We start from the raw sequence: 23,874 nt of genomic DNA on the forward strand, positions 1-23,874 counted from the left end.
TTTGCTAGGTAACTGTTTAAATGAATTGCTTTTCCTGGTCTTTGAGGTGATGGGTGTGTGGCAAGCAAAATGGCTGTCACTTCCCTTTAGCTTTAATTTTTTGCCTAGGTTACTCAGAATATCCAGTTTCCTAATGTGACTGTCTGAAATGTCCTTTCCCAGACCCCAACAGGGTTAGAGCAGCGATGCACAGTGCCTAGCAAACAAACTGACAATTTTGTCCAAGGGGGTGAGGTAATTTCTTTTATTGGACCACCTTCTTTCTCTCTCTCTCTTTCACTAACAGAAGTGGGTCCAATAAAAGATATTATCTCACCCACCTTCTCTCTCGGATATCCTGGGACCCACATGGCTGCCACACTGCTTACAGTTTTGTCTGTCACACGTTGCTGTCAGGCCCCACTAACCTTCGTCCTACAGACTGTGTGCGCACCACAGTTCTCTCCTTCCACACCTCCACCTGACTAGGCAGGTGGACGCTTATCCTTCTTGGTAGCTACAAAGTACAGCTAGCTCACTCATACTGAAATAGTGCATACAGTGATCTGTTGCAGATGTAAGTTGAGGCTCCAAAGATGATACAATCTGAAAAGGAACTAAAATTTTTAGATTGTTTTAAGTTTAATCAAATGTTTTGGTGAACCTTGGTTGAGTTAAAACTTGAATGAGAAGGCAGACTTCTAAAAAGGAAAGTACGCACTCTTAGTGTGATCCCGTGTTTGGTCTTTTTGTCTTCCCCCACCTTATCCTAACTAAGCTCCTTCAGGAGGGAAATGGGGAACCCTTTTGAAGTAAGATGGGGAGGACAGGATTACTTTATCTTCAGTGTATGTATGCAGTGTTGTTGTAGCTGTGTGGGTCCCAGACAGACAAGGCTGGGTGAGGTAATATCTTTATTGGACCAACTTGTGATTGATGAGAGAGACAAGCTTTGGAACTTACAGAGCTCTTCTTCAGGCCTGGGAAACTTACTGTGTCACAGCTAAATACAAGATCAAACAGATAGTTTAGCATAAGTAGTTAGCACATATTCTAGTTAACACATATTCTAAAGGACGATTCAAGGTGAAGTGTCCAATTATAGCCAAATAAAAATGATTAACGTATTGAGAAATGTTCAGTGCTAATTAGCTGGAGGGGGTGACTTGCATAAACTATTCTTATGTGTTTTTGGGAGTCTCTCTCTGTTCATTATAGTTTATCATTTTAAGCAGAAAGTCTATGGTGGAGAGGGTCTAGTTTGAAAAAGACAGACCATTTGCTTGTCATCTGGATGTTCTAAATCATTTTATATTGCAGTATACCCAGAACGTGCCAGATGCTGTGAGAGTATATAAGAAGGCAGGCCCTGCCCCAAAGTCTTTTTTACTGAAACAAGTCAATACATGCAAGGTAGGGAAGAGAGAAACAATATACAAGCGAAGTGGTCAAGGTGGTGGTAAGCACAGGTTTTATTATCATATGCTCCTTGATATATATATATTTTGTTGTGACTGTATAAACTATCCCCTTGCCCCTCTATCTTGCCAATATTAGTTGGCTAATTTCTTGTAGTAGTGGTTCTTAGGGATTTAATATAAAATATTAGAATATGAACCAACTAATCTTAATGAAGGCGAGGCTTTAATTTCAACAAGAATTAAGACCCATTCCAGCACATCATGTTTATGTGATTGAGTGTAGGTAGTCAAGCTATAGAGAAACAAATGTATGCTCTGCTCTATCATAAAAAGGTGCTGAAAGGGATGAGATGGTGCTTTTGTTTTCCATATTCAGCAAAATCACCAGTGAGCACTGTAAAAATGGCAGCTGCTACACTGTAAAACGAGAAATGCTGCATCTCTACGTATGGTGGTCCTACATATGCTAACATGCAGTAGGGATTCAGGACGTATGGAAATATACAGCAAACTCTTCTGAGCTTCTTGCATTCATATGAAACCAATGCCCACATTGTCTGCAGCTGGCCCCTGTATGATTAGACACCCACTGAAACCTGTATTGTGCTCGCATGAGTCTTATCTTCCAGCCAGTGGCTAACAGTTCTGAGCAGCGTTAACTTTCCACATGCTTACTGTAATAACACATGGCGTTTTCCAAGGGTAGCATATTGAGTACCCAGGCTTTTCCATGTGGCTTTTCTTAACTGCTCGGGTCCACACTCGTTTATTTGTAGTTCAGTGCGCTGGTATTTTATGTGCTTGATTAGCGTACTAAATGAACAGCTTTGGGCTTTGCTTAGACTTCTGAGGCAGGTTTACAATGAAGTTATGTGTTGCAGTGTATTTAAGCTTTGTTTCCCCTAAACTTGACATACTTTCTCCAGGTTGCCTGGATAAGTTAAGTACTGTTTGTATTTTCAAAAGACCAAGGTCCCTCAAACTGTCTCTACCTTTGACAATTCCTTCCTCCTCCCTCCCTGCGACCCCCCATGCCCTTGACAGTTTTGGAAAACAAGGGTAAGTTTTTCTCTTGGAAAGCACTTAACATATTGTGGCTAGTGCAAAGAAACACATAACTAATAGTAATGCTTATTGTTACACCTACAGGTGCTACTTCAGATTTAAGCATAGGAGCTATTTCCTTGAACCGTTCCTTGCAGGATACCTTCATGCTTCCTGTAGATGTGGAGAAGGTGAGAGCATTGCAGTTATGGATCTATTGTGCCAATATTCTAGTGCAGAATAATCACTTATGAATAATTACACTTGATTGTTTGCTAGTCAGTCTACGTAGAACTGATTCCGTCTGATTGGCTTTAGAAGAACAAACTTTAGTGATGCCAAAACTAGTCTTTTACAACTTGCTGTTTTTCTTTTTTTATTCTGTTTTAGGATGAGCATTTGTACAAATTAAAATTCAGCCCAAGCTTTTCAATATTGCCCCTTCTACACACCCTCCTTTCACTCACTTCAGGGAGTGTAATACTTTAAAGATACTCCCTTTTCATTCCAAACATTTTCCAAACAATGTTTTCCCCTTTCCTATACCTCCATTTTATCTACATTATTTCATGCTATTCTGTGATAGTATAGCACAGGATTTGTTTTGTGCTAGTGTTATGTGAAGGAGTAAATAACACTTCCTTATTCACTTTATCCACACCAGTCAAGATTTTATAGACCTCAATCATATCCCCTCCTAGTCATCTCTTTTCCAAGTGGAAAAGTCCCAGAGTTTTTAATCTCTCCTCATATGGAAGCTGTTCCATACACCGAATCATTTTTGTTGCCTTTTTCAGTACCTTTTCCAATTCTAATATATCTTTTTAGATGAGGTGACCAGAACCGCATGCAGTATTCAAGGTGTAGGCATGCCATGGATTTATATAGAAGCATTATCATATATTATGTCTTATTATCTAGCCCTCTTCTAATGGTTCCTAACATTCTGATAGCTTTTTTTGACTGCTGCTGCATTTTTAGCAGATGTTTTCAGAGAACTATCCACAATGACACCAAGATCACTTTTGTGAGTGGTAGCAGCTAAGTTAGACCCCATCATTTTGTCACCCTGCCTATCAGTGGCAAAGCAGGGAATAAAACTGAGGTCTCCTGAATTCCAATCCAGTGCTCTGTCCACTAGGCAGCACTGCCCCCTCTACACAAATGATCAGGAGGCTGTCATCTTAGAGGAAAGATCAAAGAGCTCAGTCATGATGAAAGGGAGAGGGGGAGAATATAACAACTATTAAAGGGTTCAGACACCAGGGATGGTACAAGGGGTTTAACTAGAAGTAATGGGATAAAACTAAGAGGGGGGAATTAGGATGAATATCAGGAGAGAACTTCCTGACAGTTGACCTCTATTAGACAACGGAGTCGTCTCCCATGGGAATTGGTAGAAGATTGGACAAAGCACTAATCTACGTACTGAAAGTTACAATCCTGCCCTGGGAGGGAGAGGGAATAGATGACCCAATAGGTCTTCTTCACCTTTCTCCTATGACCCTGCGCTGTTTCCTGAAGGGAAGGAGCTCAGCGTATAAAAGGAAGGTGGCGAAAAAGGGGTGAGAGCAGAGTTCGCGTAAATGGAGACTGTTTGCTTATATAAGTTCCTCAATATGCAAGAACCCACTTGGCAACACAAACCCTTGCAGGCAAGTTCTTAACCATTGGACATGGCACAAGTATTCTCAGATCTGCCAGTGACCTGGTATTAACCCCCATTGAGAATCCATCAAACTTTCTCTGAATCACCTTGGTATCAGTATTTCCCCTCCAGGAAAAATTGGCTGTTTAATTTTCTTTCCTTTGTTAATGGTATGTCCCAAAGCTTGTTGAATGGTTTCTGTGGGAAACTGTTAACAAAAGAAGTGGTGATAATCGAACATCATTTAGTTTAAGATAGTTTCTTCAGGCACCCATGTGAACTTCTTGAGACGTTACGTGAGGGCCTGTACTGTTGGGGAAATGCCATTTTATTGGACTTGTTTAGAAATAAAATCTGTTGTTCACCTCTTTCTCCTAAAGATGGTCAAAAAGTTGAAGAAATGTCTACTGTAGTTTTCATTTTTAATTGTTCTTAAGTGATGATAATTTAAGTGCTTATTACTACAGCTTCCCGATACACTGCTGTGAAGAATGTTGTAATTACAACTGGTGCCATTTTTAGAGCATTAACTCAATTTGTTAGTGGACTATTTGATATCTACATTCACAAGTTGCAACATTAGATCCCGAGAGTATTTTTAAGCAATGAGCTTTCTTATTGGACCTTGAAGTTGCATGCAAGCAAGCAACTCCATAGTGGGAGCCAGGGGATCTGTGTTCCATTCCTGGCTTTATCAACAACTTCCTGGGTGATCTTTTGAGCTAGTCACGCAAGTTTCCATTTTCCCACCTGTAAAATGGGGTTAATTATACCTTGCAAACATTAAAGAATTAAGTCAGTGAGATAAGCAAGTGCTTTTGCACTTCTGTTATCATCCCTCATCTGAGAATCTCAAAGTAGTATTAAAGCCTGCCACACCTCACCGGTTCAAAATTAATATGCACACTAAAGTGTCTATATATACTTCACTCCTTTAATTAAATCCTAGTAAATATGCTACATGGTTTAACATATGCTTACTAAAATTTATGGGTAATCTTGGGAATATGCCCTTAAAAATGCCTAAATATACACACCTGCCAAGAGACTACTCAATTAAGCATTTGAAGTTTCTTCCTTTTGATTTCAGAGAGGGAAAGAAAATAAATGCAACAAATATTCTTTAAAAACATTAAGACCAACATAAATTGAGTTTCTTGGATACTGTACCTCTTACCCACATTATTTTATTTTAATTTCCAGCAGCTTCTTAAATTAAAGGCCACGTATGCTTTAAGTATGCATTCTTGGCTTGTTAATGTTGGGAAGAGAAGCTGACACTAATTACACTAATAAGTAAACTAGTAATAAACATTCCTCTTTTCTGTGCCCAGGAGAATGCACACTTCTTGGTTGCAGATATGATTATAGCATCTCTGGAGAAAATGAAGTGCAGTATCCTAAGTCAACAGGCAGAGCCCTGGAATGCAGAAGAAACCAGTGGATGGCTAGGCAGCTATCAGACTGATTCAGAAATATCCTCTTGTACCAGAGTAAAGACACAATCTGCTTCTTCTGCTTCTTCAGACAGTGGCTATGAAGGTAAGTTATTTCATTTTAGCCCATAATGTAACGCTTCTTGCCTGTCTTTGCCCGATTACCCTACAGGAAGAGTTGGGATGGGTGTTTCTCATAAGTGAATTCCCTGTCCTGTCTAATCTTCACTGACTCCCCAGACAGGCTTCAAAAACAAAAGGTCGCTTGTCCTATGATAGAGGTGGGCAAACTGCGGCCCGTGGGACCGTCCTGCCCAGCCCCTGAGCTCCTGGCCCGGGAGGTTAGCCCCTGTCCCCTCCCCCGCTGTTCCCCCTCTCCCACAGCCTCAGCTCGCTGTGCTGCCAGTGAGCTCTGGCCGGGAGGTGCAGCTGCAGAGCCGCTGCCTGACCCGGGAGGGATAGCTCAGTGGTTTGAGCATTGGCCTGCTAAACCCAGGGTTGTGAGTTCAATCCTTGAGGGGGCCATTTGCGATCTCTGGCAAAAATTGGGGATTGGTCCTGCTTTGAGCAGGGGGTTGGACTAGATGACCTCCTGAGGTCCCTTCCAACCCTGATATTCTATGATTCTATGACCTCTATGATTCTATGACCTCTGTGCTGCGTGGTGGTGTGGCTGGCTCCAGCCGGGCAGCTACCAGCGCTCCAAGCAGCACGGTAAGGGGTCAGGGACCGTTGGGGGTGGGGTGTGAGGGTTGAATAGAGGGCAGGGGAGTTTGGAGTGGTGGTCAGGGGACAGGGGTCTGGATAGGGGTTGGGGCGGTCAGATGGTGGGGAACAGAAGGGGGGTTTTATAGAGGCCGGGTTCCCAGCGGGGCAGTCAGGAAGGAGACGGGGGGTTGGATGGGTCGGTGTTATACCAACAAAATAAAAACCAGCAGGATCTTATTAAAGGGAAAAAGGCAAAATACCACATTTATTGTGAATACAGAAAGAATCATAGTAAGCAGTTATAGCTATAACATTCCATTCAATCTCATATTTATTCTCTCTCTCACACACACACACACACACACTGTCTCTGTCTCTGTCTCTGTCTCTCCAAGGTTGTTATCATAATTACCAGCCTTAGAGTTGCTCATACCAAGCCACTGGCCAGGTGGCCTGGACATGAGGAGGGAGCAGGGCCTTGTCAGATGCTCCTCTGATGCTCCTGGAAGTTGGTTTGCACAATCAGACCCCAAAGTTCTCACTTTCTAGAGTCCATTTTTATAGGAATTTCTTCCTATGCCAGTCTATGGGAATTGCTTCATCATGCTGTTGCTGAATCAATCAGCAGATGTCGCATTCCTGACAGCTCCATGCTGCCAGATGTTATCTTGTTCTTTGGTTCTCCCATTCTTGAGGCGGCTGGGTGGATTCCAGTCTGCCCTCCGGGGGTCTTCTGTTATTTCCACTTGACGCCTTCTTCGGCTGATGGACACTGGATTCTTAGGCTGGCACCTCCCTGATCATTCAGTTACTAACCACACCAAGCATCCATCCACATACATCCTCTATCTCTATTTTAATCACAATTGTTAATACAATAAAAGGGCGGGGAGTCTCTGGGTGCTGTTTCTGTTGTTACAGAGTATTGCTTTGAGTCTCTCTCTCTCTGTGTGAGTAGTTGTTGTTTACAAAGAATTGCTTTGAGAACAGACTCTGTCTTAGAATGTACTAACACAATTGGCAGCTTGCAAGTTTCACACACAGAGGGAGAGAAATAGTACCAAAAACCAAGAGACCTCTTAATTAGTAATACCCTGGAATTTAAACTATGGGGAATCAAACTCATTTGTGATTTTAATACAGAACTTCTTTAATATGATCCAACGTCGGTGGAGGGCAGTCAGGGGCAGGGGTTCCAGGGGCAGTCAGGGGACAGGGAGGGGTGGATGGGGCAGGGGTCCTGGGGGGGGCTGTCAGGGAACAGGGGGGATTGGATGGGGCAGGAGTCCCGGGGGGGGGGGAGGGGGCTGTCGGGGGCATGAAGCAGTGGGGGTTTGGATAGGGGGTGGGGGCTGGGCCAAGCCTGGCTGTTGGGGGAGGCACAGCCTCCCCTAACCAGCCCTCCATACAATTTTGGAAACCCGATGTGGCCCTCAGGCCAAAAAGTTTGCCTTCCCTTGTCCTATGAGATGTATCCCTGATAAATTTGATTCTCCAAGTTATTCCCATGCTTGCCAGTTTTTCTTTAACATTCACCTCTGTGCATCTTTTATGGTTTGTCTCTCTCTTTGGAGTGTGCATGGGGATATATGTAGTTCTTTGTGCTGGACTGTGATTCACCAGAAATCGTAGTTCATGTTCCTTGTTAGTGAAACTGTCAAGTTAGGATTTAAAAAAAACAAAAACAAAACCAACCCCACCTTCAAGTGCAACATTTGTAATGTGTGGTTTCTTCATCTTCCTTTTTCGTATTACGGGATATGGAGTCTGACTATCATCATTTGATTTATAACTTACTTCATTAGTTCACGGATCAGTCAGCAGACATTTGAGTAGGATGAAATCTCAAGCAGTATTTGTGCACATGTAGTATGAGTCAGGGTAACAAAGGCTTATGATATTGTAACACTGTACAGTACATGAATTTGTAAAATGGGCATGTCCCAAAAGGAATTTTTATACATTGTATAACATGAATCTAAACGATGTAACTTCTTGGGGGGGGAAATCACTGAAGTAGAAGTGTGCGGGGTGGGGAAGCATATTACTATTAAATATTTATAACTGCAGTAGTTAATACAGGCTTCAATCAGCTTAGGCCCCGTTGTGTTAGGCACTTTACAAATACAAAAGAAATGACAGCCCCTACCCCAAAGAACATACAACCTAAAAGCTCATTCTACATTTAGTGTGTGGTTTTTGTTTGATGGAGAGGGAGGAGAAGACAGTGACAGAATGTTTAAAATAGTGCACAGATCTAAATGTATTAATCCCTCCATGAAACTCTTTTAGTAATGAATCACTTCCTTTGTTAAAGGTTGTGCTGTGCTGCAGGTCAGCTCATCAGTAAATCCACCATCACATCATGAGGCCGGTAGATTTCACTGCGATAGTGACTCAGACGATGAATTTGTAATTATTGGTAAGACTTTCAAACTATGCAGATGCAACTTGCAATGAGTCTGGATGGATTTACTAACTACTTCAGTGCCACTTTTCCAGAGCTACATGTTGCCATAGTATGTATTTTATAGTACAAACTCAGAGGTGTATGGTAAAATTTCTCTCTTGGTAATCATGCACTACTAATGGGAAGAGTTGAAATAGCTTTGCATAAGTGCTAAAACTCTATCATACATAATAACAATACAGGAGTTCATTTCTACAGCAAGAATACTTTCCACTGGTTGACATGTATATTAACGTGCATGCGCATTGTACGGGGTAGTGCCCAAAGTGTACCCACCACAGATTCCCTATATAGCCCCTAAGACACCTGAGTTCAATTCTCTGCTTTGCCACAGGTTTCGTGTGTGACCTTGGGCAAGTCATTTAGCATCTCTGTGCCTCCATTACCTATCTGTAAAAAATCTGAAAAGCTAACACAATTCAAGACAAAGAAGAGAACAGTCTTACAGAAGAAAGGGACATCATCAATAGGTGGACAAATTACTGCTCTGATCTATAAAACCACCAGACAAATGGAGATCCTAGTGTCCTAGACAGCCCAGAGTCAACAGAGGAGGAGGACTTTCCAACACTGCATGAAGAAGTGGAGACAGCTGTGAAATCACTCAAGAATGGAAAGGCTACAAGTATTGACAGTATCCCAGCCGAACTGATGAAATTCGGAGGAGAAATAGGAATAGATGTACTTACCAAGATCTGCAACAAGATCTCGCAGACCAATGAGTGGCCCTCCACGTGGACATAGTCACTAATCATCACTCTGTCAAAGAAAGGCAATTGTGTCAAAATTACTGGACCATAAGCTTAATTAGCCATCCCAGCCAAGTGATGTTGAAAGTCATATGGAACAGATTGAAGCCACAAATGGAGAATATCATTGCTGAAGAACATGCTGGCTTTCGTGCTGGAAGAAGTATCACAGAACAGATTTTCAATCTTCGTGTTCTATGTGAGAAGTACTTACAATACCAGCAGGATGTCTATCCCATCTTTGTTGACTTCAAGAAGGCATTGAGTATGGCACACATAATGACTGATGCCATAGATGACCACATATGGACAGTCAGCACTGGGGGGGGGGCGAACAATCTCAAATCTTTGGTTTGCTGATAACATTGCCGGCCTGTCAGGTAGCGAAGATGAATTTACCAACCTTGTGAAACGATTGGATGAAACCTCCTCAAAATATGGCATTGAAATTAGTGCAGAGAAAACCAAGCTGACGACAAACAAACATGACTGGGTCAGCTCACATATCCCTGTCAGTGGACAAGAACTGGAGACAGTGAAACAGTTTAATTATCTGGGGGAAATCATCACTGATGAAGGATCAAAGGCAGAAATTCTGGCAAGAACTGTGCAAACAGCAGTGGTGGCAAAGCTAAAGCCAATTTGGAGGAATAAGAACATCTCCCTGGAAAATAACTGAAAGTTCTGCACGCACTGGTCATCTTCGTTTTTCTGTATGCGTGTGAGGCATGGACTCTTACGGCAGAACTTGAATGGAAAATACAGGTAGTAGATATGAGATACTTCCGTAAAATCCTGGGCATCTCCTACTTCGACCATGTCACTAGTGAAGAGGTCCACAACATCATCACCCAATGCACTGAGTCATATGAAGACCTCTTGTCGACCATGAAGAAGTGCAAGCTGAAGTGGTACGGCCATGTAACAAGATTATCTGGCCTATCCAAGATCATCCTCCAAGGCACAGTACAGGGGAAGAGAAGAAGAGGTAGACAGAAGAAGAGATGGACAGACAACATAAGAGTGGACAGGAATGGACTTCGCAGATACTCATCACTGACACACAATCATCAGGGGTGGAGACAATTGGTCGATTCCTCATCAATGACGGTGCCCCAACAACCAATGTGGTTATGGGAGTGATGATGATGATTGATGAAAATGAGATAATAGCAGTTCCTTATCTGACAACGCTCTTGTGAAGATAAATATGTTAAGGATTGTCAGGTGCTCAGATACTATGATGATGGGAGCCATATAAGATCCTAAGGGCTTGTCTACACTGGCAATTTACAGCACTGCAACTTTCTCGCTCATGGGATGTGAAAAAGCACCCCTGTGAGTGCAGCAAGTTTCAGCGCTGTAAAGCACCAGTGTAGACAATGCCTCAGAGCTGGGAGCCGTCCTCCTAGCACAGGGAACCACGCCCCCTGTGGAGATGGGTTTTTTTTTTCTCCCAGCGCTGCACAGCGACCACACAAGGCATGTTAAGCTTTAGCATTGCCAGTATAGACTAGCCCTAAAGTAGATAGAATACAATGGTAGGAGGTTTTTGCTTTTGTTGGGCTAACAAATTTTTTCTCCTTTTCTGTAGAACTTGAAGACTTGGAAAATATTGCAGCATCTCCAGATAAAAGGTAACTTTTTGTATTTCTCGTAACTTAGTAAATAGCCAGGTGGCAATACTCTTCCCTGCCACATGGTACTTCTCCTAAAGAGAGGCAGGAAGGGAACATAGTTTTTGATGGCTGTGGCACAAGGGTCCTAGAGGTCATAGGTGAATCAAAGTGGGGAGAGGAGGGAGGGTGTGTGAGGAATCTTCAGGGATGTGGAAGACACAAATCTACTTATGAAATGCTGCCATTTGGCTTGCTTAATTTTCAGATTATCTTTTGATCCGGGCTGCAATTCTGCTGAAGTAACAGCACAGAAGCTATACCAAGCATTCAGGAAATGTTGGTTACAGGCAGAAACTAACATTCAGCTGTCTAGGAGCCTGAACACAACTAAGCAGAAAGTAAGTCTTTAAACAGAAAACAATGTGCTTATTATTCAGCGTGTTCAGTGCAGCTGCCTCATTGGCAAGGGGAGAAGGAGGATGCTTAATATGTGTGTTCAGGGTTTGGTTATTTTTAAGCAGTTTTGGGGGTGGGGGGAGCCTGTCTTGGTTAGAAAGCTCTAATGCCTTTAATTCAACGTAGGACAATCATGTAAATGGGATCTCTGTGAACACAGGAAGTCCTTCAAGAGTTGCTACTAAACATGACTTTGGGTATCAAAGCTGTGATTGTACTGACAGCTGTTGGAGTGTTGAATGTGACACTTCATTGCATAGTCTGCAAAGCATGTTAGCATCTGTTCAGCTACTAGGTTGCAGGTTAAATTCCACACTTAAGTCTGTCTTTCTGTCTTCAATAGTATGCTAATAAAGAAAATATTCCAAAGGAACTTGAGTCTAGTGGGAATCTGGCAGAAGAAATAAAGGTCAAAGCCAAATTAAGAGGAACCACAGACTGGGCCCCACCTAGGTTTCAAATAATATTTAATATTCACCCATCACTCAAGTAAGTCTCAAGTACTTGTCTGTCTGTGGGACTAGTCATTTTGTTTCTGTTATACACTGAGCCCAGTCCAAAGCCTGTTGAGATCAGTGAAAAGATTTCTGTTGATTCACTGGGCTTTGGCTCGGAGCTGTTATTCAGTACCTTGTTCTCCAGTGTCTCACTGGAAGTTGTGTAGTAATGTCTACTTTTGCTGAGTCATTATGTCCTGATTAACACTGTCTGTATATGGTTACTCAATATGGTGAGTAACTTTTTTTGAGGGTTGTGGGTAGGGTGACCAGACAGCAAATGTGAAAAATTGGGACGAGGATGGTGGGTAATAGGAGCCTATATAAGAAAAAGACCCAAAAATCGGGACTGTCCCTATAAAATTGGGACATCTGGTCACCCTAGTTGTGGGATCTTTGTTTTTTGCTCCCCTGCTGGCTCAAGACTTTTTTTTCAGCAAGCAAAAGACTGACTACGCAGAAGAACTATGAATCTCACTCTACTTAAAGTGCTGTTAAATGCACAAAGTAAATGAACAACTTTTTTTCTGCCAAATTCTGTTAAAACAACCTTGGGTGTTACTTGCAATTAATGATGGGTACAAAATGTTCAGACAAATGTGATTTTTTTTCCTGGGTTGACCGTATCCCTTTAAGCTTTCTTAAAGAAAGACTGGGGAAGTATCGCACTTCTCGCATACCATGATCTCTGGTAGCAGTGTCTGTATATTCTACAAAGATTAGCTTAGAGTTCCACTGTAAAATAGCAGACAGGACTTCTCTTTAACAACTGACTTCTCTTCCTACATTGTGGGTTTTTTTTGAGTAACATGATCAGACTTCCAAGTTGAAAATATTGATAAGTATTAGTGCAGGTGTCTGTAGTTCTGGGAGAATGTAATTGATCAGATATGCTTTTGGATAGTTAGATTTAATTTTGTCTCTCTGTACAGGAGAGATGCCGTTGTAGCTGCACAAAACTTTACTTGTGCTGGTTGTGGAACCCCAATAGAACTCAGTAAGTACTGAAACACAAACACAAACCCACAGACATACCACACCAAGCAAACCCAGGTTGTTTGCCAACCTGTATTCTTGTGCTGACATGATGCATTTTGCAGTTCTGACAATACCTTAACTAGAAGAAAATGCTCCGTGTTGGGGATGCACTTAACACAGTGCACAATAGGATCATATCACCATCTGAAATGTCATTACAGCCAGAACACAACGCCTTTCTCCATTAGCTATAGGCCACTTCATAGCACTCCTACTTATCCACAGTTGGAAGTGGTGACTTTCAATAATAAAACTGGAAGCATTATTTATGACGTTGTAAAATAGCTTGACTTTTTTAAAGTGGGCTATTAGTAAAAAATAAATTCAAGTCTCCAAGCTGCAAATCATAAATCTTAATTAGAAAATACTTTTGAAATAGAATTCGTAATCCTTGCCAATTCGTACTGTCAACTGGTCTTAAAAAGAGAGGCTGTGTAAGTAGTTTTCTTATTTTTAAAGACTTGACCACAAAACCCTGTTGGAGTTATAAAAATCTTTGGGATACTTTTTTCACAAACTGCTTAATGCATTGTAATGTGCAGATGTATCCACTTCATCAGGTCTCATTGCATGGGAAATCTCTGAAATGAGTGTAAAGCCCTATACTGGGTCCATTATACAAAGAGAAGAACAGGAGTACTTGTGGCACCTTAGAGACTAACAAATTTATTAGAGCATAATCTTTTGTGGGCTACATCCCACTTCATCGGATGCATAGAATGGAACATATAGTAAGATTATATATCTCTCTCACACACTCACACACACACACACACACACACACACACACACACACACACACACACGTTAGAAGTTACCATACAAACTGTGAGAGGCTAATTAGTTAAGATGAGCTATTATCAGCAGGAGAAAAAAAAAGAACTTTTGTAGTTCTTTTGTAGTTTTGTAGATAATCAAGGTGGCCCATTTAGACAGTTGACAAGAAGGTGTGAGGATACTTACCTTAAGGAAATAGATTCAATATGTGTAAGGACCCAGCCACTCCCAGTCTCTATTCAAACCCAAGTTAATGGTATCTAGTGTTCATATTAATTCATGCTCAGCAGTTTCTCATTGGAGTCTGTTTCTGAAGCTTTTCTGTTGCAAAATTGCCACCTTTAAATCTTTTACTGAGTGGCCAGAGAAGTTGAAGTGTTCTCCTACTGGTTTTTTAATGTTATGATTCCTGATGTCAGATTTGTGTCCATTTATTCTTTTGCATAGAGACTGTCTGGTTTGGCTAATGTACATGGCAGAGGGGCATTGCTGGCACATCATGGCATATATCACATTGGTAGACGTGCAGGTGAATGAGCCTCTGATGGCGTGGCTAATGTGATGAGGTCCTATGATGTCACTTGAATAACTATGTGGACAGAGTTGGCATCGGGCTTTGTTGCAAGGATAGGTTCCTGGGTTAGTGTTTTTGTTGTGTGGTGTGTGGTTGCTGGTGAGTATTTGCTTCTAGTTGGGGGGCTGCCTGTAAGCGAGGACTGGTCTGTCTCCCAAGATCTATGAGAGTGAGGGATCATTTTTCAGGATAGGTTGTAGATCTTCGATGATGCGCTGGAGAGGTTTTAGTTGGGGGCTGAAGGTGACAGCTAGTGGCATTCTGTTATTCTCTTTGTTGGGCCTGTCCTGTAGTAGGTGACTCCTGGGTACTCTTCTGGCTCTGTCAATCTGTGGACTCCTCCTGAAGGTCAAAACAACAGACTGGACTTCTACATAGATTGTGCACATCAACGTGCACAGGCTGAAATGCGGAAAAGCAGCATCACTTGCCCCGTAACCTCAGCCATGCTGAACACAACCCCATCAACAGCCTCAGGAACAACTCTGACATCATAATTAAAAAGGCTGACAAAGGAGGTGCTGTCATCATCATGAATAAGTTGGAATATGAACAAGAGGCTGCTAGGCAGCTCTCTAACTCCACATTCTACGGGCCATTATCCTCTGATCCCGCCGAGGATTACTAAAAGAAACTACACCATCTGCTCAAGAAACTCCCTGAAAAAGCACAGGAACAGATCTGTGCAGACACATGCCTAGAACCCCAACCTAGGGTATTCTGTCTGCTTCCCAAGATCCATAAACCTGGGAATCCTGGACGCCCCATTATCTCAGGCATTGGCACCCTGACAGCAGGACTGTCTGGCTATGTGGACTCTCTCCTCAGGCCCTACACTACCAGCACTTCCAGCTATCTTCGAGAAACCACTGACTTCCTGAGGAAACTATAATCCATCGGTGATCTTCCAGAGAACACCCTCCTGGCCACAATGGATGTAGAAGCCCTCTACACCAACATTCCACACAGAGATGGACTACAAGCTGTCAGGAACAGTATCCCCGATAATGTCATGGCAAACCTGGTGGCTGATCTTTGTGACTTTGTCCTCACCCACAACTATTTTACATTTGGGTACAATATATACCTTCAAGTCAGAAGCACTGCTATGGGTACCCGCATGGCCCCACAGTATATTAAAATTTTTATGGCTGACTTAGAACAACGCTTCCTTAGCTCTCGTCCCCTAAGACGCCTACTCTACTTGCACTACATTGATGACATCTTCATCATCTGGACCCATGGAAAAGAAGTCCTTGAGGAATTCCACCATGATTTCAACAATTTCCATTCCACCATCAACCTCAGCCTAGACAAAACCACACAAGCGGTCCATTTCCTGGACACTACTGTGCTAATAAGCAATGGTCACATAAACACCACCCCATACCGGAAACCTACTGACCGCTATGCTTACTTACATGCCTCCAGCTTCCATCCAGGACACACCACACTATCCATTGTCTACAGCCAAGCTTTAAGGTACAACTGCATTTGCTTCAATCCCTCAGACAGAGACAAACACCTACAAGATCTCTATCAAGCATTCTTAAAACTACAATACCCACCTGCTGAAGTGAAAAAACAGATTGACAGAGCCAGAAGAGTACCCAGAAGTCACCTACTACAGGACAGGCCCAACAAAGAAAATAACAGAATGCCACCAGCTGTCACCTTCAGCCCCCAACTGCCATGTACATTAGCCAAACCAGACAGTCTCTACACAAAAGAATAAATGGACACAAATCTGACATCAGGAATCATAACATTCAAAAACTGGTAGGAGAACACTTCAACTTCTCTGGCCACTCAGTAAAAGATTTAAAGGTGGCAATTTTGCAACAGAAAAGCTTCAGAAACAGACTCCAATGAGCTTGAATTAATATGCAAACTAGATACCATTAACTTGGGTTTGAATAGAGACTGGGAGTGGCTGGGTCCTTACACATATTGAATCTATTTCCTTAAGGTAAGTATCCTCACACCTTCTTGTCAATTGTCTAAATGGGCCACCTTGATTATCACTACAAAAGTTTTTTTTTCTCTCTTTTTTCTCCTGCTGATAATAGCTCATCTTAACTAATTAGCCTCTCACAGTTTGTATGGTAACTTCCAACTTATCTGTGTGTATGTGTGTATATATACATATTATCTTACTATATGTTCCATTCTATGCATCCGATGAAGTGGGATGTAGCCCACGAAAGCTTATGCTCTAATAAATTTGTTAGTCTCTAAGGTGCCACAAGTATTCCTGTTCTTTTTGCGGATACAGACTAACATGGCTGCTACTCTGAGACCTGTCATTATACAAAGAGAGGCACTCGCTCATGACTGGCAGAACAAAATTAATATTTGAGTTGACATCAAAGACTCAAAGAATCGTTAACAATAACTGTGCAAAGGAATTAGTTAGGTTACACCTGTAACCACAAGCCCCAGTCTTGAACTTGTTTTGGGGAAGCAGCCAACACTGTTTCCAATAAGGATCTGTGTAAATTTTGATGGTGATATAACTATGATCAGTCTTGCAAAAGAGGTTTCCATATTTAATTCAGAATATTAAATCTGACCACGAGTCTACCTCTTCAAAAAACAAGGAGCCCCCCCCTCCCCCCAGCCCAGCCCATTTTTCTGTAGATCTGAATTATGTATTACTGGATTGACGCAGTTAAAAGGCAATACGGTAATTCTTTAAAGAACCATTCTTCATTGTTGACCCGCCACAGAATACATCAGGAGACTCCGCTATTGTGATTACCTGGGGAAGTACTTCTGTGACTGTTGCCATAGCCATGCACAGACTTCCATCCCTGCCCGAATATTGATTAAATGGGACTTCAGAAAGTACTATGTCTGTAACTTCTCCAAACATCTCCTGCTCAGCATATGGCAAAACCCCATCTTCAATGTGTCGTGTATCAACAAAACCCTCTATACAAAAGCAAAGGAACTGAACAGAGTCAGGGTAAGTGCAGCTTCTTTGTAATTGAAGTGTGTGGCATTGTCCTGCACGCTGCCAGAAGAAAGACTAGACCCCAGGAATCTGGTTTAATTAGGTTGCTGCCTTATTAAGTAACATATCTGGGCACTATCCGGTAATAACTCATCCAGTGCAAGCGATTCTTCATTTGTTACCTGTAGCACCTGAGGGCAGGAGGGCTGCTACCTGCCTCCCTTTTCTCCCGCTGTTCCAATCCACCTGCTGGGACCCCACCGCTATCGACTCCGATGAGGGTTAAAGGGATGGGGAAGAGGGGGTTTTAGGAGCCTCAATCCTATTGCCCACCTTGTTTAAGAGATGTCCAGTTTATCAGGGAATAGGATGCCCTATTGAACAAGTACCTGCCACCAGGAGAGACGAGCAGTTAGATTGGCTGCCTCTCTCTGCCCATGAAGCAGCTGTGTCTGGGCCAGCAGGGGAAAGAAAACAGTTGGCTCCTCTAAGGATTTCACACTCCCCCTCCCCTTCTTGTGGGCACACTGACCTCCCTGTGGGTTGGGGAGTGGAGGTGGCTCTGTGGCTGACTGGTTGGACAAAAGGGTTCAGCACAAGTCTATTGGCTCTTGTGAACCCAAGGGAAGGGCTTATAAACTCTTCCCCCTGCCCTGGGGCATAGCAATTGGTTTTATCTAGTCTTTGATCCTGCAGGAACAACCTGCAGCTTCAGGTTGTATGTTTTGGCCATGCATACGCATTTGTGGGGTAGGCCTTTTGGTGCATTATATAGCTGATCTGTCTAACCTTCTGCTGTATTTTTCCTAATTTTAAACTAAAACTGCTCTATGGTGAAATGCTAATTTTTAAATATTACTGTCTAAATTACTGCTCTTAAACACTTCTGAATGTTTAAATATGCTGCTCTGCTTTTCATTTTAAATACTACATTTATCTACCCTTCATCCTTTAGGAGATGCAAGAACAGCTTTTGCATATTAAAAAACTACTGAAAACCTGCAGGTTTGCTGAAAGGTATGGAGCATGATTAAGTATAGCAAATACTTGGTAGAAGTACAATAGTTATTCATGGAGCTTCCCCCTCCAGATGAATTTTTAATCATGTACTTTTTAAGGAAGTTAGTTCTGTATGATCAACAGAAATTCTGATATCGTCTTCCTTTCCCCTGCAAATTTATCTATTGCAAATTTATTTATTGCAAATGTCAAGTGATAGTGTATTTTATAAGGCAGCTTGTTTTTTCCCCAGTGCCATTGTAGAAACACTTATGAGACTTGATTAATGATTCGATGTGTGTAATAATTTTTGGCAGATTTTTTTCTTTTGTCCTTCTGATACTATTCCTCTTGGAGGAACAATGTGAGTGTCTTTGCTCAGCAATGTAATGTCTGTTCAAAGTTTTTCTAAGGTGACTAGAGTGGTTATTCCATATGTTGCTCAAATCATGGCTCTTTAGTAGACTGTATTCATTCCATCTTCATTAACTAATGACACAAAACAAGCTGTAGAAAATGTGCATATTCTGCCTGAGTTAGGCAGCTCTGACTACTTTCTTTCATTACACAATCAGCCTAACTTCTCTGTGGCTTTAGGGAACATTGGTGGGTTTAAAGAAAAGCAAGGTGTTCTTCCAGGATATGTTGTTGTTTTTTGTCTAAATCAATGCTTGCCTGCAATGCTTAATGTAGTAACTATAAAATGGAAAAATAATGGACCTTTGTTTTGCACCTGCAATTAGTTGTGGGTGCAGATGATAGCACTTGGACACTGAGCTGAGTTCTGGGTAAGACATTTAAATGCTATCACTTACACCCACAGAATTAGAGGTCTTTTATAAACCAGGCAAGTAAATAAGAAAATAAATTAATAAAATTACAAAAAAAAAAAAAAAAAGTAAATGTTTAGTCTCTCTCTCTCTCTCTCTACCGTGGGGCTAGGGACAATAATGATTCAATGACTGATGAAAATATTATTGTCAAAACTAAGCATTTTTGATGCACTCTTTCTCCATCCAATTATGGTTAGCAAATGAAAGTTAAAATGCACAACAATAGTGCTCCTCTTGCGCTTGCTGCAATGGCTGAATAGTCTAAAAGGCTTTTTAACACACTCACCACCAAAACCCCCCCCAACCACATCAGAACCCAACAATCACTTACTTCTTTTTGTGTGCATTCAAATAGCAAGCGGCCGATGCTGTTTCTGTGTGAGCATTCTGCGGATGATCAGTGAATGGGTGGGGTTATTGCATATGACGAGATTCATGCCTCCACAATTGAGAACAGAATTTTTTTTTAGTTTGAATACTTATTGAACTCCAAACTTTGGGAGAAAAAGCTATGTTAAATAATGACCCCCATACGCCCTCACCCACAAGCCAAGAAAGTTGTCACTGTAGCCTTCCAACAAACACTCGAGCAGGAACTGGGTAGGCAAGACTTAATAGCCTTTCTTCTACGGTTAGTTAAGAAGCAGGAAAAAATTTTTTATAACTTTCAGGCTTTTTGCAAAATTCACAAGTGTCCTTTAACTCAGTTCTGCTGTGTATAGAGGTATCAATTTTATGTTCTTCCTGGTTGATGAGACTTGGCTGTCTCCACTTACTTACATGTTTTGATAAACATGCTCTCAATAAACATGTCACTTTGTAATTTAATTTTTTTTTTTAATCTGTAGTGTATTGAAAGAATTTGAACAGGTCTCCAGCCACCTGACGACAGAGCTGCATCTGTTCTCAATGGATGACTTGGTGAAGATTAAACGAGGGCTGTTAGTGCCTCTTCTCAGGGATATTCTAAAAAGCTCCACATCTCATGTAGAAAACTGCGAGGTAAGGGAATCGCTATGTCTGGTATATAGCCTGAAGAATAGCCACAACTGACCATATTTTTTTTATAAATATGAACTTTTAATAAACATCAAAAAAGTAATTAACTCTTTTTCAATTCTTCTAGCTTTGTCAAGCCAAGGGATTTATTTGTGAATTTTGCCAGAGCTCAGATGTACTCTTCCCATTTCAGACTGCCACATGCAAAAGATGTACAGGTATGTTCCATCCCAAAGCTATTTCTTTCTTGTGAGAACGTGTGTGCGTGCATGTATAATATTTCAGGCCCCGAATCTGCAAGGTACTTAAGCATGTGCCTAATTGTAAGCATGTGAGTAGTCCCACTGATTTCAAACTCTCTTGTCTCAGTGAGTTTATTGTGTATTTGAAAACTTGGATGTGTTGTCTGCATGTAAGTTAAAACAAAATTCAAGTGTGTTCTTGGTATGGGTTTACATATCTGTTTGAGTTTGAAATAGCAAATGTAGTGCTGTTACATCAGATTTTTCTGGACCTAATCCAGTGCCCATTGAAGTCAATGGAAAGACTCCAATTGACCTCAAGGTTCATTGGCTTGGGATCAAAATATGGAATTAACCTTGTTACATTGTGCTTCATTGTCCTGGTCATGAGTCTTCTTCAGTTACTTTCGTATCGGGATAAACTACCATCTTTCAAGGAATACAATTATTGATGCAGTTTTCCCCACCTGCTTGTGTGTGTAAACAGTTTGCAAAGCGTGCTTCCACAGTCAGTGTTTCAAGTCTGGAGAGTGCCCCAAATGTCTGAGAATAGCTGCTCGGAGGATGTTTTTGGAAGCTCCATCTGTGGCTATGTGAGACTGGATTACTATGAAGAGGCACACAATTTTCTGTATATATCTCTGAAGAAACTAGATACAGATATATATGGCGTCTGTCTACAGGGTGTATAATGTTGTTTTAAACATTGGTATTTTTAAATCATCCTGCCATGCTAACATTTTGTAATGTGACTTTTTAAAAAAAGAATAACGTTTTAATATTATGCTTGAATACCTGTCCTGACAGAAAATAGTTTTTAATGTGATCAGTTTAAGTGTATGCCATCATTAATATTTTGCTGCTATTGGTTTTTTACTCTTTTTGTTTCTGAATTTGTTTTTATTATTGTTGTTGTTGTTTTATATTTGACAAGTTGACAGTTCCCATATGTAACTTTGCATGCAATGTAGAGACAATAAACAAGGTTGAAAAACTCTTTTAACCCTGTCACATTTTTATTACAAGCAAGAGGTGATAAAATGTGCAGAATTTTTTCTCCTCTTTGGAACAATACTACAGAAATGCCTTGACTTCCAAGTTTGATTTAAAAAAAAAAAAAATGAACCTGAAAATGTTATCCTGGTAAGCATCCTAATTCAAAATGGTGGATCAGTTTTGTTTTAAAAAGAGACCTGTACTAAACTCTGGGGCAGCACTTTCCAACCTGAGAGATGCCAGGCTACTTGGGGAGGGCATGTAGAAAGAGAGAGAGATACATGACCCTGAATCCACTCTGTCCAACGCTGCAGGCTTGCTGACTTCTACAGGCCAAGTACTGGGTATCTCTTTGAAAACGGACTGCTTTCCTCACCTGCTCCTGCAGATGCTTCTAACGAAGCCAGCCGTGGAAGTGGCTCATGCACTCAGAAGTGCTGAGCTATTGCCTGAACCTATATCACTCACTCCTACTCCTGTGGCACTTGCCTCAGTGTGGTGACAGCACACGTGGTTCAAGCTTCACTGCAATAGCAACAGACACCCACTGACCGAGACCCCCAACATTTACAGGAGGGGTTACTGTAGACATTGATCTGGAGAACATGTCCCAAAGGTACTTTCTCCCTAGCTAAATGCCTTTAAGACACTGGATCTGCTTCTGTCATTCAATGTCTAATTTCCTATGGGACTTTCAAACACCCTTCCCCTTAAATATCCATTCAAACACTAATGCTGTACTAAAAGAGAATGGGACTCTGAACCTGGTAGCTGTTGCGATTCACTTCCAAGCTGAAAATCTTTCACAATACACATTACAAGTTCTCATATACAGTTCTTATCTTCCTGTAGCTGGAAACAAAATGTAACTGCTTATTGCATAGATGTAAGATTATCATCGATGACTGTTATGTGAGATCTGCAAACAGACATGAAACTGCTGAGAAGTGAGTGACGTCAGATGGTGAGACACCTAGAGTTGGCTACATTTAATGTGATGCAAATGTTAGTTGCTGCATCTGAACGCAAAACTGAGTAAGCCACATTAATGGATTTACTATAGGGATTTACATTTTATGAAAGAAGTTGCCTTTAGCCCTGTATAGAACAATTTGCAGGACTACTGGGTTTGTTTAAATAAGGGGAAAATGTTCGCTTAAGCTTTATTTGGTTGTGTGTGCTTTCCATGAATAATCTAATGAATGAGTTTTCTCACCACAAATGTTTGCAGAAAGGAATGTTAAAATGAGTTTTTGTGCATGTGCACACAAATAATCTATGCTAATTTTAATCAGGCTGGTTGAGTACCACTTGAATCATCTGACCAATCATTGCTAAGCATCACCACTTGAATTCAAACTTATCAAAAGTTGAGTTTAAAAACAATAAAAAACCTTTGAATAAATTTGAAAATCACAAGCTACTTGTGGACAGCTTGTGGAGGGGGAGGGGGTAAACGTGTTTTAAAAAGCATTACAAGTTTTTTCACTTTGCCTATTTATTATATAACTACAGAACTTTCATATCCTACAGTTCTCCTCTTCCCTTCATCTTTCTTGTTCTTTTGGAGCTGCTGAAATTCTGTAGTGGACTGACACATACCTCAATCCGCTGTAGTATCCTGGCTCGCCTGCTTGGTCGAAGCGCAGACCCAAATAAATGGTCTATTTCTTTAAATTAAAAGTGTGTGTGTCTGGGGATACAGCCTGGGTCTTTCACTCTTCGATGTTAATTTGGCCATTCATAGGCCCTGTAAAGTTCTCCAGTGGTCAAGGGTGTCTTTGGCACCCTACAGTGTTTATAATTTGTCTTGTTGGGAATTGACTGTATATGGGGCTGCTTTCAACAGTATAAAACCCTACTGAAATATTTGTGTCTGTTCACAGCCCTAGTGTCGAAGAGTTGCTGGAACAGGTAGCGCCAACAGGACATTATGCCCTAAGAGCTTCGCAAGAGTTTGGTAAATAGTCATTTGTCTCTTGGCCAGGGCCAGAATGAGGCTTTTGGGGAAGCTAAACTAGCATGAGGCAGTTTGTTTAGTGATGGCTGGTTGATAGGATGTGTTTTCTGAGGGGGGCTGCTCAAGTAAACCAAGTATACTTTTTTGCTATTGGTATTTTGAACCCAAAGAAACAAAGCAGTGAAATGGAGAATACTACCATAGTAAACCCCAAATGTTGCTGCCGTGTTCGAGAGACAAGACAAAATAGGAAAAGGAGGTAGCAGTAGGTGATGTGAAGTAACATGGAAAGAGGGACTGAAAATGCCCAGTCAGCTGTCTGTGGAGCATGTGAGCTGAAAGTACTTCATTTTAACCTGTCCTGAGTGTCATTAACTTATCCCATTACAAACTGTAAAACGTAGACTTACATGACCAGGCATACCTCGTTGTAATCCCCACTGTGCGCCACAGAAGGTGCCAAGAGGTTTGTC

At 41.5% G+C, this 23,874-nt stretch overlaps 1 protein-coding gene across 7 annotated transcripts in view; it reads left to right on the forward strand.

Moving 5' to 3' along the window:
• RUBCNL (rubicon like autophagy enhancer) overlaps positions 1-21,449 on the forward strand; it is a 51,791-nt gene extending 30,342 nt beyond the window's left edge. For 4 of the 7 annotated variants that reach the window (XM_073344470.1, XM_073344475.1, XM_073344485.1 and 1 more), the window contains 12 exons: positions 2,550-2,635; positions 5,427-5,634; positions 8,554-8,658; positions 11,050-11,092; positions 11,340-11,472; positions 11,874-12,019; positions 12,960-13,024; positions 17,146-17,384; positions 18,328-18,389; positions 20,053-20,206; positions 20,331-20,421; positions 20,933-21,449. In XM_073344470.1, the coding sequence (XP_073200571.1) occupies positions 2,550-2,635; positions 5,427-5,634; positions 8,554-8,658; positions 11,050-11,092; positions 11,340-11,472; positions 11,874-12,019; positions 12,960-13,024; positions 17,146-17,384; positions 18,328-18,389; positions 20,053-20,206; positions 20,331-20,421; positions 20,933-21,042 (1,442 nt within the window). In that variant the 3' untranslated portion in view covers positions 21,043-21,449. Of the gene's footprint in view, positions 1-1,363; positions 1,439-1,460; positions 2,460-2,549; positions 2,636-5,426; positions 5,635-8,553; positions 8,659-11,049; positions 11,093-11,339; positions 11,473-11,873; positions 12,020-12,959; positions 13,025-17,145; positions 17,385-18,327; positions 18,390-20,052; positions 20,207-20,330; positions 20,422-20,932 lie in introns of those variants that run through there. The other 3 variants (XM_073344505.1, XM_073344514.1, XM_073344495.1) reach the window with 3 other exon arrangements.
• Positions 21,450-23,874: the final 2,425 nt, after the last annotated feature.

Source organism: Lepidochelys kempii, chromosome 1 (genome assembly GCF_965140265.1).
Source record: "Lepidochelys kempii isolate rLepKem1 chromosome 1, rLepKem1.hap2, whole genome shotgun sequence".
Classification (NCBI taxonomy): domain Eukaryota; kingdom Metazoa; phylum Chordata; order Testudines; family Cheloniidae; genus Lepidochelys; species Lepidochelys kempii.